Raw genomic sequence first — 15,997 nt, 5'->3', positions numbered from 1 at the left:
TCGCACTGTGAGACAAATGGAAAGAAGATGAGATGCAGACAGCATCGCCATCCCCATGCAGCAGCAGAGGAAGGAACAGTACAGTACTGTACAGATGCTGATGCAGCTCTGTGGATCAGACACAGGAAGGGGCAGCTCAGGATCCATGGCTGTCTGCCTGTCATTTAGCCACATATTTTACCTAGCGAATGTGGCGTATTTGTGTGTTCCACACGCAGACTTTCTGGAATTTTTCTGTGTCTGTGACTCTGCTCATGACCTCGTGAAACTCCCTTCAAATGAGCCAAAACATTCTGTTTTCATTCTGCAATCTCTGAGGCACTTTAATATTTAAAAGCCGTTGATAAGATGAAAGCAGAGCGATTCTTCTGGATGAATTAAATGGAGAGGACATTTACTTCCTTAGGATCTCTCTAATACTTTGGGAGCTGGCATTCAGCTGCCTTTAAATACATCTTCAGAATGGGCCTTCAATATCTTGGAAATTTGAAAGTGTGTTCTTGGAAAAGAGAACATCTTTCTGATCATACATCAGGAGCTCAGACCTTCCTAAAGGACTGGTTGTCTTAAGGGATTGGTAATATCTATAAAGCCTTTCATTGCTAGGTCATTGATTCAAACCTAACCCATGTAGGAGTTGCTAGGGCTCACTGAACAGTGGGGGTAAAATTGCAAGAATATTTTTTAGGAATCAAAAACATTGAATCAATGGCGTTCGGGACTCTGATGTTTTCACTTTGCATTAAAGCTGGAGCAATCAAGACTGACTGGCAGAAAATACTTGCAGAAACTGAATTTTATGCTGAATGGAAATTTCAAAATGTGTGCTTTAAGGGTTACTTATACAAATCATCCAATCAGGGAACAGAAACAATACCAGTGATATGTGTAAATAACCAATGCAGTGTGTATTTCAAAGATCAGCCAAGAACTGTTCACAAACTAATTGTGAGGAGAATTGGCAAAGACATCCATGAATAACTAATACTTTTGAGAAAGTCTGCAGTCTGCTAGGAAATATTTTGTGAGCAGGAAAAAAAAGCAATGAATACATTATTTCTTATGAATTATTTTGCTCTGCTCAAACAGTGATTAAATGGTACCAACATCCATAGTTGTTCAGTGGCCTATGTGAAATGAATTGATGATCTCAGCCCAATTCCTTTGGAACAAGTCCACGTCTTAAAAACCCAGTAAGGGTAAGTTGAAAATATAGGAAAGACCTAGAACTGAACGGTCTGGAGACACTTACTCCAGGTCATGGCTGGGGCAGAAGAGTAGGGAGGTGTGAAGCCATTTTCTGTGCAGTATCTGGTCCCTAGCTAGAAGCGCCAGAGCTAGCAATTTGGCACCTTTGAACTGGTATTTAAAATTCACTTTAAACGAGAGAGGACCTTAGAGCTTCCTCCAAGTACTCTAGACACACATTTATTAATGATCTGATGGCCGCAGACGTGAGGCAGCCTGTTAGCTCATTTACCAGCATCAGGCAAATGAGATGCAATAGAAAGGAGGATGCCAGGAGAAGAACCCATTGCACCTGTAGTACAAGCTTAGGAGAGTCGGCGTTGCTGAAAGCCTGCCCTGATACGCCAAGGACAGAACAGATAACAATGGGCATGTATCGTTCTCCAAAACAGTTTAGCAAACCAATTGCCTGCTTCATATCTCTGCTGTTAAACATACAGCCTTCCAGAACCCCCAAGCTGTTCCCACAAGCTGCAATGGCTAAGGGAAACCAGATCAAATGAGAAACCTAGAATTTTAAAATGAGAGAAACAAGGAGTAGCTGTAAAAGCCAAAATGTCACTTGCCAGTTTGGGGTCAATTTCCCTATGATGCTTACATAAGCCCTGATCCCAAGATCAAAAGGAGTCTCTCTATTGACTCAGTGAGCTCCGGATCAGGCCCAGCTAGGGTGACCAGATGTCCCAATTTTATAGGGACAGTCCCGATTTTGGGGTCTTTTTCTTATATAGGCTCCTATTACCCCCCACCCCATCCCAATTTTTCACACTTGCTGTCTGATCGCCCTAGGCCCAGAAAGCGCAAACTGTTACGGAGGATAATATTGACAGCTGCACATCAAGTCAGTTAAGAGCAACATCATTCCTCACACGCTAGGTTCCCTACAATTATATCCCTATGGGAAGAAAGTGCTCAACAGGACTGGGGTGCAAGAGAAGCAATGGAGGGGGCACAGAGGGAAATGGGATGCAGATGGCACTACAATGACCTGTTAACTGAAACACTGGAACTAGCAGTTTATGTAAGAGGTGTTCAGAGGAATCAAACAACAAACAGACTGACAGCTGCCTGTGAACTCTCAAGACAGCTTCAGCAGAGAGCTTCCTTCAGATTCTAGGCACCCAGCACGGCATAGTACAATGGGATGTAAAATCGAGCAGCAAGAGAGAAGTGAAAAGTCTACTGAAGACTTTGCAACTTACTGGGTTCCCATCTATGCCTGGAGGTCCTCGTTCACCAAAATCGCCAGGAAAACCCTGAGATTGGGAGGCAAATACAAACAAATGTTGGTTATTGGCACATACTAAGAAAAGAAAACAGACAACTTAATGCTACTCCTGTTTTGCTGAGCATGATGTTTTGAAAGCCAGCAGGTTACAAAGCAGGTCTGAGCACAAACAGACTGCCACTTATGGTGCTTGAGTTAAAGATTATGATTAAAAAGAGTCCCAACACCACCAACGTACTGGAGGAATACTATATGGCTATATGGCCGAGAACAGGTTTGAGTCTGTCCAGAGGCCAGCAGGAGGTGTTAAAGAGACAGACCACTCTGCAGCATGCTTTGCGCCACTCAACCATGAGCCATACATTCAGCAGTAGGAGTCCCAAGAGGTAGAAATCAGAGGAGAAAACAGAGAAGTCTTTAGCTTGGACCATACTGTGAAAAGCACCCAGGTGTCGGCAACGAGAATGCAACAGGGGTCAGCAGTGGGATAGCCAAGGACAAACCAATTCATAAGTCATGGTTGAAACCTGCACAGTGGTTGATTGTGATTTGCCCTTGTATATTCTTGCAGCTAAAACCATATCTAACACTGGATCAGCTGCATCCATTGCTAACACCCTTTATCAGGAACGGACATAAATGACAGCTTAGAGAAGGCATTGGAGGCTCCAGTGAGGACAGAGGATACGTATGTGTGGGGGAAAATCAACACATTTGCCTTTTGTATAGGTTGCTGACAGCTTGTGGAGAAGCAGCAGCAGTGCTGCAGAAAGTCAGAGTCAGACACTGAATGCCAGCTTTCATTCTGTTTTAAAATTAGGTCACAGCAATCTAAACAGAGAACCTTTGCTGCTTATAGCTGAAGTCTTTACTGGAATATAGGCAGAGAGAGGAAAAAGAGGGCATTAAACCAGAAAGCCAGAAGCTGCCAGTCACATTAACATTTCCAGAGCTCCACAAAGTGGGCTGCGTATGTCAAAGAAGAAACACCCTGAAGATCTCATAATTCCATGTAGATGTGAAGTGATAATGAGGGTAACGAACAGAAGTTGGGGCATCTGATGCTGCCCGAGATACTGAGGGAACGTTCACACTGCAGCTGGGAGCACGCTTTCCCATGTGGGTAGACAGGCTACCTCTCTTCAAGCTGGTGCTCTAAGCATGGCGAGGTAGCACAAGTGCCAGCTTCGTTAGGTACATAAGTACACACTTACCCAGACCCTCTGGGTATGTATTTTGGCAGTTTCCCCAAGCTGCCGCTCATGCTACTCTCACTACAATGCTATGTTTAGCTAGAGCAGCTACGCTGCTTGCTCAATCAGAGCTAGCTGGTGTCTGTCTGTCTGCGCTGGGAAGCATGCTCTCAGCTGTAGCATAGATGTTCCCTGAGAGAACTTGCCCGCCGGCCAGTTGGTAGCTCAGGGAATACAAAGTTTGGTCAAAGACACTTCCCCCTAGCAATACTGACTACATATAGCATGGCCAGAAAGGCTTGAGCTTTCAGAAGGCTGGACAGAGCAGAAAAAGTTCAACTTTATCCCCCCAAGACAGGGGTGATTTTCCTTTAAAATACAGTGGGATTTGGATTTTTCTGATCATTGCTTCTACAAACTCTTTGGATCAGCTGAGAGATCCAAAAGCAGCTTCCCTTTAGGGCTGATGTAGGGGCTCCCTGCCTTATACCAATCAGTGTGGCTTTCAGTGGAAAGGGTCAGTCTGGAAAGAATTTTCATTGGTATTTACAGAAGGCAAGAAAGAATTCTGCATCTTGAGTAATGTTTGACTGCAGGAAAAGAAAGTGACAGCTTGTGACAGTGCCAACTGGAACTTGCTGACCCTTCTTGGCTTGAACTACTTAGAACTTAGGCCCTGTCATGTTTGAGATGGCAACTGAGCTCCTCTGCAGGTCTAGCCCAGGAAGCTCAATGTGCACAGCGATCACTCAGATTCAGTGATCAAATCTGGAGCCATGCAAATCTCGCCTCCTGTAACTCAGTGGCAATAATGCAGAGGAGAAGGAAGCTGGACATTGTAAAGGCTGGAACCTGGCCCATCTCTCCCTAGGTCAGAAACCGAAGAGAGGTGGTGGGAGAGGAACAATAGCCAGAGTGGAAAATAAAGGTGCGTCTCTCATTCATGACTCAGCTTTCAGGGCTTTGTTCACCCCTGAGCAGAGCATAAGCACAAAGCCTAAACACTTGTGGCCTATTTCGAAGATTTGAGTGGTGCATAGGCCTTTGAATTTCACTCGCTGAATTCCTTCTCTTTAAAGTAAGAAATTGCATGGAAGATAATTTACTTAGGGTTTGATCCTGTCAGGTGCTGAGGGCCCTTGACTCTCACTAACCTTAATGGCAGCTGAGGAGATCCACTCCTACAGGATCAGACCTAAAATTCTTTCTCCTGTAGTTTCTTTAAAAGCCAATATGGTACATTCATTTCAATGGGGTAATTCTGCCTGCTAGAGGAAAAATCAGAATTGCTGTATCCTGGGGGTTCAAACATTGTATTTAAGAGTACAGCAATTCTCATGTTCCTTTAGTAGGAATATCTTATGGAGAGAGATGTGACATCCCCAGCATCCTGTCTCCAATATCATATGTTCCTGAGGAAGTCACAAGCCTATCCTTAATGAATATATTGCAACACTATCCTACAAAAGGGAAATTTCTTCCTCACCCCAGATTTTGCTCGGAAGCATGAAGAATGATGGATCTTATCATGCATAGCCTATCTAGCATGGATAAATGTGTCATCTGTATCCACATCAAAAGGACAAATCTTGGCTATGAATCTAACTAAATAAATTCCTTCTACGGGAATAACATGAGGCAGTGAGTTCCAAAGGTTAGTTACAGATACCTAAAAGAAAAACAGACTTGTTTTTGATTGTTTTTTACATGTCTTAAGATTCCCTGAGCTCTTCCTCATTCTTGTCACACGGCGAGGGTAACTTGGAGCTCTCACTTGGCTCTCTTTACCAGTATTTTTTTTATTATTTGTATTACCATGGCGCCTAAAGGCGTGAATGAGATCAGGGCCCCACATCCCAAATAATTTATGATCTAAATGGACAACATAAAGGCTAGGAGAAAGAAAGGATTATTGGCTTAATTTTACAGATGAGGAACTCAGGCACGGAGGGATAAGTAACTTGCCCATGGTGTCACAGTCTGTGGCAGAGCCAGGAATTGAACCCAGCCCTTCCGAATCCTAGTCCAGTGCCTTACCCTTAATATGGACATCTTCACTCTGATACTCTGCTTATCTACTAACATTCGCCTCTCTTTTCCAAACTTTTAAATCTCTCCATGCACAGAATTCCTCCTGTCCCCATCCATGGTACACCCCCACTCCAGTCAGCTGCCAGTCTGTCAACCTCTTCCCTGCCTGGTTCTTTCTGAAATGCAGGGACTGAGATGAACCGAACTTTCACAGTGAAGACCCGCCCCCCCATCAGTTTACACAATAATATTTTCAGTATTACTTGCTTTTGCCTTCTTAAGGCAGCATTAACATCTTTTGTCCACCACAGTCCATTCTGCAAATACCTAACTCAATGATACTCAGACCTCAGTGGAGCCAAAGCAGTGTGAATTCAGTTTCACTTACTACAGTATTATTCATATTTAAACAGTATGATGGGAAAGATTTAGTTTATATTATATAATTCTCACAGCAAATAAGTTAATAGCTTAGTACAAGTTGATAACTTAATTGGTTAACAACATAGTAAAAGCATCCAGATTGGTTAATAACTGAGACTGGTCAGTAATTAAATCACACAGTGTTTTAATACCAGGAGCTGCAAAGAGCCACAGCAGACACATTAGCAAGGCACAAGTGGCTCTCAAGGCACTGTCTGAGAATCACTGCATTCGTTGAACTGAACTGATGCATCTATGTCTTTCCCTCAGAGGCTAGAATTTATTCACAACCCTTCCTTCAGCAAGAGCAGTAAATAGATCTAAGTTACACTGGAGTTACAAACCAATGAGCTGCACAGAGTTGTGTGTGTCACACAGCACAGACTATGTCTATGTGATGGGGAATATACACTACACTACCTCATAGTGTAGAAGTAGCTTACTGTGACAGAAGGGGTTTTCCTGTCCCTGTAGGAACACCTCCTATTTGAGTGATGGTAGCTGGAAAGAATTCTTCCATCAACCTAGGTGCATATACACAGGGGGTTAGGTCAGCATAGCTACGGCATGCAGCGCTCTGGATTTTTCACACCTGTAAGCGCTGTAGCTATGTTGACTTAAATTTTAAGCACAAACCAGACCTATGCACAGGAGAGGTGAGAATGGGCCAGACGGACTCTTTACTTGCATAAACACCAAATGCTTTTGGTATAAGATCAGTTTCACAATAGAAGAGCCAAAGTCCATCATCAGAGCAATAAGATCTAACTTTTCTTCTCCTTTCTTGGTCTGCCTCACTCTGCCAACGAGGGCTCAAGTATAGGGGTATGCAGTAGCCACTATGTCTATCACACCTGTCTTCAAGGAGAAAGAAGTTGTGTTAAGATGATTTTTCGCTTGATTTTTCCCTAGTTTTGAGCTCCACTCAGCATAGCTTATGTGAGGCATGTCAGGGAGCCAATTGCAGCTCCCTGATTCTGTGCTGAATCAAGTTAGAGTAGCCAATGGGCTGCTCTAAATTACACCAATGGTGTAAGACTCCCCAGTGACCTTAAGACAATTGGAGGATTAATACCTTGGAGTTCCGCCATGCCTCTTACCTGCCCCACTCCTTCCCTCCTCTAGTACATCTTTTGCAATGAGGGGAATTGGGCAGGGCAGAGGCATCTGGTGCAGGAGCCAGGTCCACCAGCTTTAAGCCAACAGAGAGATCCCCTCTGCTAAGGGAGTTCTCCACAGTGAGACTCTTAGGGCCACTCAGGGAAGAGCCTAATGGAGCATCTGGCCCTTTGATTTTGTGATTACATCTAGGGCTAAAGCAGAAAGGATCAAGTTATTTAAAACAACAGTCCCCTGCCGCATGCACAGATACTATGGTAATAGACGCCAGTATGGAGAACCTGGACAGACACACACTGTGAGGAGGCTTTCAAAGAATAAGTCACTATACAGTCCCTTAATCCGCCTATCTGGCTCCAACAGATGAAACCTGATTGGGAGTCTGTTATGCAGTGGGCAATACTATTGTGTTCTGTGGGCTGCTAGATGACAGCATGGGGCTGGATAGGGAGAGAGAAAGAGAGAGCTCCCTCCGGTTCAGCAGAGAGGAACCTCTCTGTGTACACATTCCACTGCTGGCTTGTCTCAGAGAGAAACAGATTGGGGATGGGAAGAGCTTTGAAGAAAGTGAAAGTCAGGCTCAGAATGCTGGTTCAGCTCATTTTATCTGACACGAGACTGGCAGACACTACGAGAATAAAAAATGGGCTTTGGTAAGATCCTTGGGAGCCAGAACGTGAGGGCATAGCAGTCCTTTACAAGCAGCATCTTGCTTTCTCTCTCACACACGCTCTCTCTGGCCCCGAAGATTTTTGGTAGTTTAATTGCTGGCACTCAGCACAGCTGCACCCGACCAGCTCCATTGAATGCTATGGACAGAGGCTTCTTTGGAAAGCTGAATCTGAAGGAAACAAAATATGATGGCCAACAGCAGCATGCCATTTGGAAACTCCAACAGTGAAACTGACACGAGGGAGACTCGGCTAGTAGCACACCAATAGCAAAAAATGCAGAGAAGCCTGAAAATAAGACATCACCAGAGAGTCACTTATCTTCCAAGGGTTTGCACTAGAGATCGGTGCAGTTAGCTAACGGGATTGCGAATAACCTTAAACACCTAGGGTCAAATTCTGGCCCCAATTAAGTCAATGGGAGTTTTGCCATTGACTTCAGTGGAGCCAAGATTTCCCCCTCTGCTGTATCAATCATTTGCAGCGTTCAGTACATGCTAGTGAGTGTGTGAAAACAGCCCTCTCTTGGTTGGAGTCAGGTTTCAGATTTTACGGGAATCATTGCAAAAGGAAAAGTTGTGTGCCTTTCCAACTGGGCACTGTGTCTCCTAAGCCCGCACACAGGCCTAGCCAAGAAGCTGTGGTGAATGCTGGCTGGAAGCAGCTTTCTGATGTCTGCAGACACAACAAATAAATAAATAAAGCGCAATCTTTAAAAAAGCAGAAAACAGGAAAAACCAAAACTCTTCTACATGCTGAACCAATACAGCTAAAACAGGGAAAACTCATTCTTGATCAAAAAACAATATTGCCTTGGAATATTCTTTTGTTTACAATTTTACAACTAGTAAAGGATAATATGAATGCTCCTAAAAATGAAACTGTAGCTACACTGCTGCATATTCCATAGTGATAACTCTCCACACTCTAGTAACAGCACTCTGACTTCTGATGGTATGTCTACACTGCAACCGGGAGGTGTGATTGCAGCATGTGGAGATGTACCCAGATTAGCGCTGACCTAGTTAGATCAGAGATAGCTTGAGTAACAATAGTAGTGAAGCCACGGCAGCACTGGCATCAGCTGCTCAAGCCCATAGCCAGGATCTTGCATGGGCAGGGCTAGCCCATGCTACTCCATGGCTTTGCCACTACAGTTACTCGAGCTTTCTTTGATCTGCATGTGCTGCAATCACACCTCCCAGATACAATGTAGACATGCACTCAGAGAAAAGCACTACAGCCATAGTTCTCAAAGTTACCCCTGGGCAACGAAAGGAAGGATGGTTCAATGGTTAGGGTGCTCGTCTGGGACTTGAACAACTCTAGGTTCAAGTCCTTGCTCAACTGCAGACATCCCGTGTGACCTTGGGCAACCCACTAAAGGCTTGTCTACACAGGAAATTAACAGTTATACTAGTATCATTAAACTGATTTGATATATACAGCTGTAGTGGTCGGAGTATTTTGTGGACAATCTTATTCTGGAATAAGAGTGGCTTTTTTTTGGGTTCAGTTTATGCCCCTTCCAGAACAACATAAAATAAACCAGAAAAAGGCACAAGAGAGTGTCCATATGGGGAGTTACACCTATATAATTATAATGATTTTAATTCACACCTTAATTTATAGCAGTGCAACTTTGACACGCACTTAGTCTCTTTGGGCCTCAGTACTCCATCTGCACAATGGGATAACAGGACGACTCTCCCTTGCTGTGAGGATCAATGCATTAAAAAGTGTGAGGTGCTCAGATACTGCGGTGATGTGGACCAGGTACGGTAAACACACAGAACTGGTGTGTTGGGTAGTAAGTATCACATTGGTGCTCCAGAGAGTTAGGTAAAGATTAAAGCCCCTTTGTTATTCTGTCTTTCCCCAGCCTAGGGGAAAATAGGGCCAAAATGCCAATAAACTAAGAACCAAAACTCAAAACACAGTTGTCAACATTAACAGCTAGAATAGCTAGGTTCAAGACAACACACACTATCTTGGCCTGGTCTTCTCTCCTTTGCCTAAATTATGCAGCCTAGGCCAATGGCTCTCAACCTTTCCAGACTACTCCCTTGCAGGAGTCCGATTTATCTTGCGTACCCCAGGTTTCACCTCACGTAAGAGCTACTTGCTTACAAAATCAGACATAAAAATACAAAAACGTGTCATAGCCACACTATGACTGAAAAATTGCTGACTTTCTCATTTTTACCACATAATTATAAATCAATTGGAAATAAATATTGTACTTACATGTCAGCGTATAGTATATAGAGCAGTATAAACAAGTCATTGTCCGTAGGAAATTTTAGTTTGTACTGACTTCGCTAATGCTTTTTCTGTAGCCTGGTGTAAAATTAGGCGAATATCTAGATAGAGTTGATGTACCCCTGGAAGACCTCTGCGTACTCCAGGGGTACAAGTACCCCTGGTTGAGAACAATGGGCCTAAGCCCTCCCAGATCCCAGGTGTTAATGGCAGCATGTGGTTCCCAGGTGCATGTCTTTGGACCTAAACATGTAAAATGAACCTTGGGGGAACAGGGCAACCCAGCCTCAGAAGGAACTCAAGCATAGTGTCACAGGTACTAATTTTCCATACATGGAACAGATGTAGGGATGGCATGCAACCATGAAAGGCAAGGGAGATGGCCCAAAGGCCCATCTTTCTACAAAGGTATGATCCACATCATGAAAAAGTTGGGAGAACCCTGTTCTACAGTATTATCACAGCAACAGTCCAGTGTATGGAAGCTTTCAATAGTAATGCCACAGTGTTTCAGACACTTACCTAATAGTGCAGTATTTTTTAAGGGGATGAGCAGCACTGCTTTGGACCCCTGTTGTGGATGGATTACTGTAGTACTCCACTTTTTAACTCAGGGAAGTGCATTAGGTCCCGCATACATCTAAGGCTATTTCCCAACTTGGCCCTCCCCACCTGCACAGCCAATCGCCTCTTGTTTGATCCTGCAAGGCAGTCACCTTCCACAACATTGGTAATGCCAAAAATTGGCCAGAATGCTGCAAGCAAGCAGCCAGTGGGATTAGAGGAAGATTTTGTTAATCTATCTGCTTCTTGTTCTTCCCCAGATTCTTCCTACTAACTCCCTCTAGTGTCCTCAAGGAGTATTGTGTTGACTCGCTTCTGCTCTATTCTAGCAGTATGATATACAGGAACGCCTCACTTAATGTTGTAGTTATGTTCCTGAAAAATGCGACGTTAAGAGAAACCATGTTAAGTGAATCCAATTTCCCCATAAGAATTAATGTAAATGAGGGGGTTAGGTTCCAGGGAAAAATTTTTCACTAGACAAAAGACTAGTATATTATGAACACACACACACACACACACACACACAGTATAAGTTTTAAACAAACAATTTAATACAGGTACACAGTGATGATGACTGTGAAGCTTGGTTGAGGTGGAGGAGTCAGAAGGTGGGATATTTCCCAGGGAATGCCTTACTGCTAAATGAACTAGCAATTGACTGAGACCCTCAAGGGTTAACTCTCACAACACTCTACAAGGCAGTAGGAAAGGAGGGAGGGCAGAGAGACACACACCCTGTATGTGAGAGAAAAAATGTGTATTTCCCCTTTAAGTAGATGACCCCAGGCTTAAGTACACTGCCTTGTTAATTAAATCAGCTTCCTGAGACCTGGGACACTAGCTACTGCCTAGAAGCTCCCTCCCTCCGTAGCGTGTCCCCTCTGCTCTATGGAACATGAGGTAAGTGGGGTGCAGGAGCAGGGGTGAGGGACATTAGCCCCCTTTTTCCCCCCTCCCCCTGTACAGCAAGCAGGAGTCTCTGGGAGCAGCTCCAAGGCAGAGGGCAGGAGCAACACATGGCAGTGGGGGGAGTGACAGCTGCTGCACAGGGAATTTAGGGGGGTGGGGAGCTGATAGGGGGAGCTGATGGGGGACTGCTGGTCCACCCTGGTTCCAACCACCTACCAGCTATCTGCGACGGGCTGCTCTTTCTGCAAGCAGCGGACAAAACAGGCGACTGCCAAACGACGTTAGAAGGGAGCATTTCACAACTTTAAACCAGCACGTTCCCTCATTGATCAGCAACTTAACATCAAAACAACGTTAACTGGGACGACTTTAAGTGAGGAGTTCCTGTACCACATTAGAGACGTGGGAGAGGCAGAAAGCACGTCTTTCATAGCCTTGGTGCTAAGCAAATACAGGGTGGGGCCAATGACAAGAGATTTGTGAAAAGGACTAACCAGTCTAATATAATTAAAATCCTCCTCCCCGCACCACAGAATAGTAAAGAAATGTATAACTTTTGTTGACGAAAATCCTACCATTTAGGATTGTGAGCATATTGCAAGCAGGCTGCAGTCTGCTTCCTGAGCAGCATAGCCTGTGGAAAGTATGCTCAAGACTGAGATTGAACAGAGAAACACCACACTGAAAAATATATAGAGATATTCATCCTGCCAGCTATAGGATCCAAAGTGGGGAGCTGGAGGGAGGCTACAAAGGCAACAGAGCTGAGAGGAAAACATTTGAGTAACAAGTTTTGCTGGAGAAGAGCCAATGGAGATCCTCTATGGACTGCTGAAGTCAGGTATGACCAAACTTTTGGCTCTAGTTAGCACTGGGAAATATTAAAAAAAGCTGAATGGATTTCACATGGTCAGAAACTCCCTGAAAGAAGCATGCCGAAGTGGCGGTTAAAACCAGCGTATACAAGCAGGAGAGGGTATTGCCCTAAGGAAATGGTTGCTTTTTATCTAGACATCTTCAGAACGTATATGGCCCCCATTACATGGTGCCCATATGTGACCAGCTCACATAACACCCTGGTGAGGCAGGGCCCTGCTATTCTCTTCATTTTGCAGAGAAGTAACTGAGCCACCAAGAGGGTAAATGATTTGCACCAGGCCACCCAGGAAGGCTGTGACACCACTGAGAATGGAGCCCAGGTCTTCAATATCCTAGGATAACCACTGGATCAGATCAGCCTTCCTCTCTGCAAGAGGCATAGGCTCATGTGCCAGGCTTAATGAGAGTTCTGGTGGGGATGGTCAGGGTCAGACAGACGGACGGACACAAACACTATTTTCCCCTTTCCCTGTTTATATCATGGTGCCTGTTAAAATGGTGCTCAAGACCAGGTGCTCTCCTTTCACTGCTTAAAGAGACACAAGGAGCAACCAGGCCTTCTTGCTATGGTTATCAGAGGGGCTCTAGGAAGACAGATGGGCAGAAAGAAAAACAGAGCAGTCAGTCTCATCACTGAGATCAATGATTCTCAAGGAATAGAGGAGAATGGTAAGATGCTTTGAATCTTACACCTTCCTTAGACTTTTTCACACAGAGAGAGAGAGAGAGAGAGAGAGAGAGAAACACATCTGATTTTGTTTAAAACTCCTTCTCTGCTGGAGTAAGGGAGGCAATCTGGCAGCTGCTGCTTCAAAGAATCCTGGCAGGTCTTCAGGCCGATAGAATTCTTCTCCAAAAATAGGATTTTATTTTCCTGTTGGCTGAAGGTAAAGCTGCCCAAAGCACCCAGCCCTCCAGCCTTGTCTGCAAAATGCTACTTTTGCCACTTGGCTTCAGCCAGGTGATCCGTTGCCCAGCAAGTCTCCCTGAAGGATGGAGTTTGTAAGTCAAACATTTTAAACAAAAAGAAGGGGAAGGCGTGCATAGAAAAAGTGGGATAATAAAATAAACAAATGGAAGTTATGCTGGCAGTGTTGGTCTCTGACAACATCCTTTGTGAACAGAACAGACATGGGCCTCTCTACAGGTGAGCATGGGGCAGTCGGGTATGTCCAGCTGCAGTTTTTAGAGGCATAAGAGCTAAGAGAAGTCACCTCACATGGACCCTTAACATTGTACAGTCTCCTGGCTTCCCAGCTACATTCATCCATGATTTTGACTCTTCAGGAAGGACAAGAGCCTTCACCTGTACTCCTTTCAGATCTAGAACCATAGCAACTTACTCTCACCCAAACCATTATCTCCTTTCTGGACCCCTAGAACTGACAGGCAGTACTGCTACAATTCTGCCCCTTTGCTCCTCAGAGATGGCAATTGCGAGATGGATGCATAACCTTACTCTTCCATGTTTCATGCTCTCTCTCACAAAGAATTCACATCATCCTCTTATGTACCTGGACAGACCCCCACCTCTGAGACACATGGGAGCCATTGGAAGACTCTCATCGATTTAAATAGGGTTTGGATCAAGCCCCTAGACTGGAGGACTGAAATCCCATTGACATTCACTTGGGCTTCTTTGCAGTTCCAGCCTCTGATTCTTCACTCCTTCTGATCCATGCTTTGCTGCATAGAACTTTTTTCATTTTGCTGGTGCCCTAATCGACAGCTTAGACCCTAGGATGATGGGCACTACAGAGAGACCTTAATTACCTTATATTCCTCTGCAACTTCTCTTCTAAGCATCCTAATCAGTAACTAACCAAGGTATCCAAATTATGCTGTTTTCTCCTTAAGGAACATTGTCGAGTAACGTAGACCCAAATTTTGCATTTTTGAAAAAACCTTTTAAATTTACAAGAATGTTTTCACTTTAAAAAAAAATTTAAATCAGTTCAGGTTTTTGTTTGATCAAGGAGTAAACATTTACCTGCAGGAAGGAAGGCACCAGACTGGTACCCAAGAGATCTGGGTTCAGAGTTCCCAGTTCTACCAGGAACTCCCCAGATGACCTTGGGTAAGTCACTTAATCTCTTAGTGCCTCAGTTCCCCATGAATTAAAAGAGATTATAGGCATAATAATTCTTTCCTCCCTCACAGGGGTGCTCAGGGAATACATAATAAATGCTTGTGAGGCATCAGATATCAGAGTGATAGAAGCCATGTAAGTACCTAGCTAGATGGATATGGGAAAGCCAAACACATTATCTTTTAAAACTGGAAAGTGAAACTAACTAGAAAGAGACCAGTATGTCACTCCAGGCTGATGCCAGTGTTTCACGATGGTGAAACAGGCCCAGAGAGAAGTGGCAATTAACAGCCCAATTTTACTGTCCAAACTGAGGCAGAAGCAGAAAGTAAAGTAACCAGAGAAGCAGTGAAAAGTAAATTCAGTTTTTGAAATATGTCCAATCTGAACCATCTAAAGCGCTACCACCAGTAACAGAAGAAATTACTTTTAAAAGAGAGACTTATCTGGCCAACAAGCAAAATGACATGGAAGAGTTTACACCTCCAACAGACAAGGACAGCTCCTGAAAGACCAGCAGCACAAATCATGAGCACCAATTCCTGAAACCCCTTTGTGTTCCCTGGGAGCCTCCTACTGTATCCAGTTCCTGAAGGAGCCTGACTCTGCTGGGCTTGGGAGACCCAGGGTGAGGGACTGGTGCCCCACTGTGTTAGGTACTGTATCACATCATGTCATCCTTCATAGCTTGCTAGTAAGACCGGGGGCTCAGATCTGAGACTCTGTCCTCCTGGTCAGAAAAATGCTCTGCTCTTGGTCTCATTGAAGTAGAGCAAGGAATCTTGTTTAAACCACAGAGGCAGCTAAAGCAGAAAAAGCAGGCCAAGCTAGGCTGTAGCATAACTTTCCACTGGCATCAAACACATTACATAGGGGTTAGAAACCGTGTCCTAGCAAATACGTTTCTGGAACTGTCTACATACTAAGCCTCTTGGGGAAGCCTTCCAGCATTGCACCAATGGCAGCTAGCCCCAATCCTGTGAGAAGTTCCACATGGGCAGACCCCCCATCACCCAAAAGGAGCCCCAGTGAAGTCACCAGGGGGTCTGCCAAAGCCAAAGGCCTTGCAGCATCCAGCTCTTAGTGACACTGCTATTTATTAGGCTGCTTAAAACAGAGACAGTCTGAGCTGCAGAGACTAGATCCAAACCTTCCCAAAGTCTGGGCTTGCACAGATTGGGCAGTTTTAACTTGGCCCACTCTGAAGACAGGACGGAGCCATGACGTTGGATCTTGAATGCACCCACGTTCAGAGTAGTACAGGACACTGCTGGTTTTACCACTGCTCAGAAGAGGTCTAGATGTCATGGTGTTAAAATTGCTGATGGACACCAAGGGCCGGTCTACACTCCAGTTACCATCGCTGTTAGTACCGCTG

At 44.5% G+C, this 15,997-nt stretch overlaps 1 protein-coding gene across 1 annotated transcript in view; it reads right to left on the bottom strand.

Annotated features, from left to right (window-relative positions):
• COL27A1 (collagen type XXVII alpha 1 chain) overlaps positions 1-15,997 on the bottom strand; it is a 214,215-nt gene that overhangs the window by 126,959 nt on the left and 71,259 nt on the right. The window contains exon 13 of the mRNA XM_075060695.1: positions 2,451-2,504. Coding sequence (XP_074916796.1) covers positions 2,451-2,504 — 54 coding nt within the window. The remainder of the gene's footprint in view (positions 1-2,450; positions 2,505-15,997) is intronic.

This window comes from Chelonoidis abingdonii, chromosome 24, assembly GCF_003597395.2.
Source record: "Chelonoidis abingdonii isolate Lonesome George chromosome 24, CheloAbing_2.0, whole genome shotgun sequence".
NCBI lineage: Eukaryota > Metazoa > Chordata > Testudines > Testudinidae > Chelonoidis > Chelonoidis abingdonii.
The sequence above is the reverse complement of the archived record's forward strand: the minus strand, read 5'-3'. Positions and strand labels throughout refer to the sequence as shown.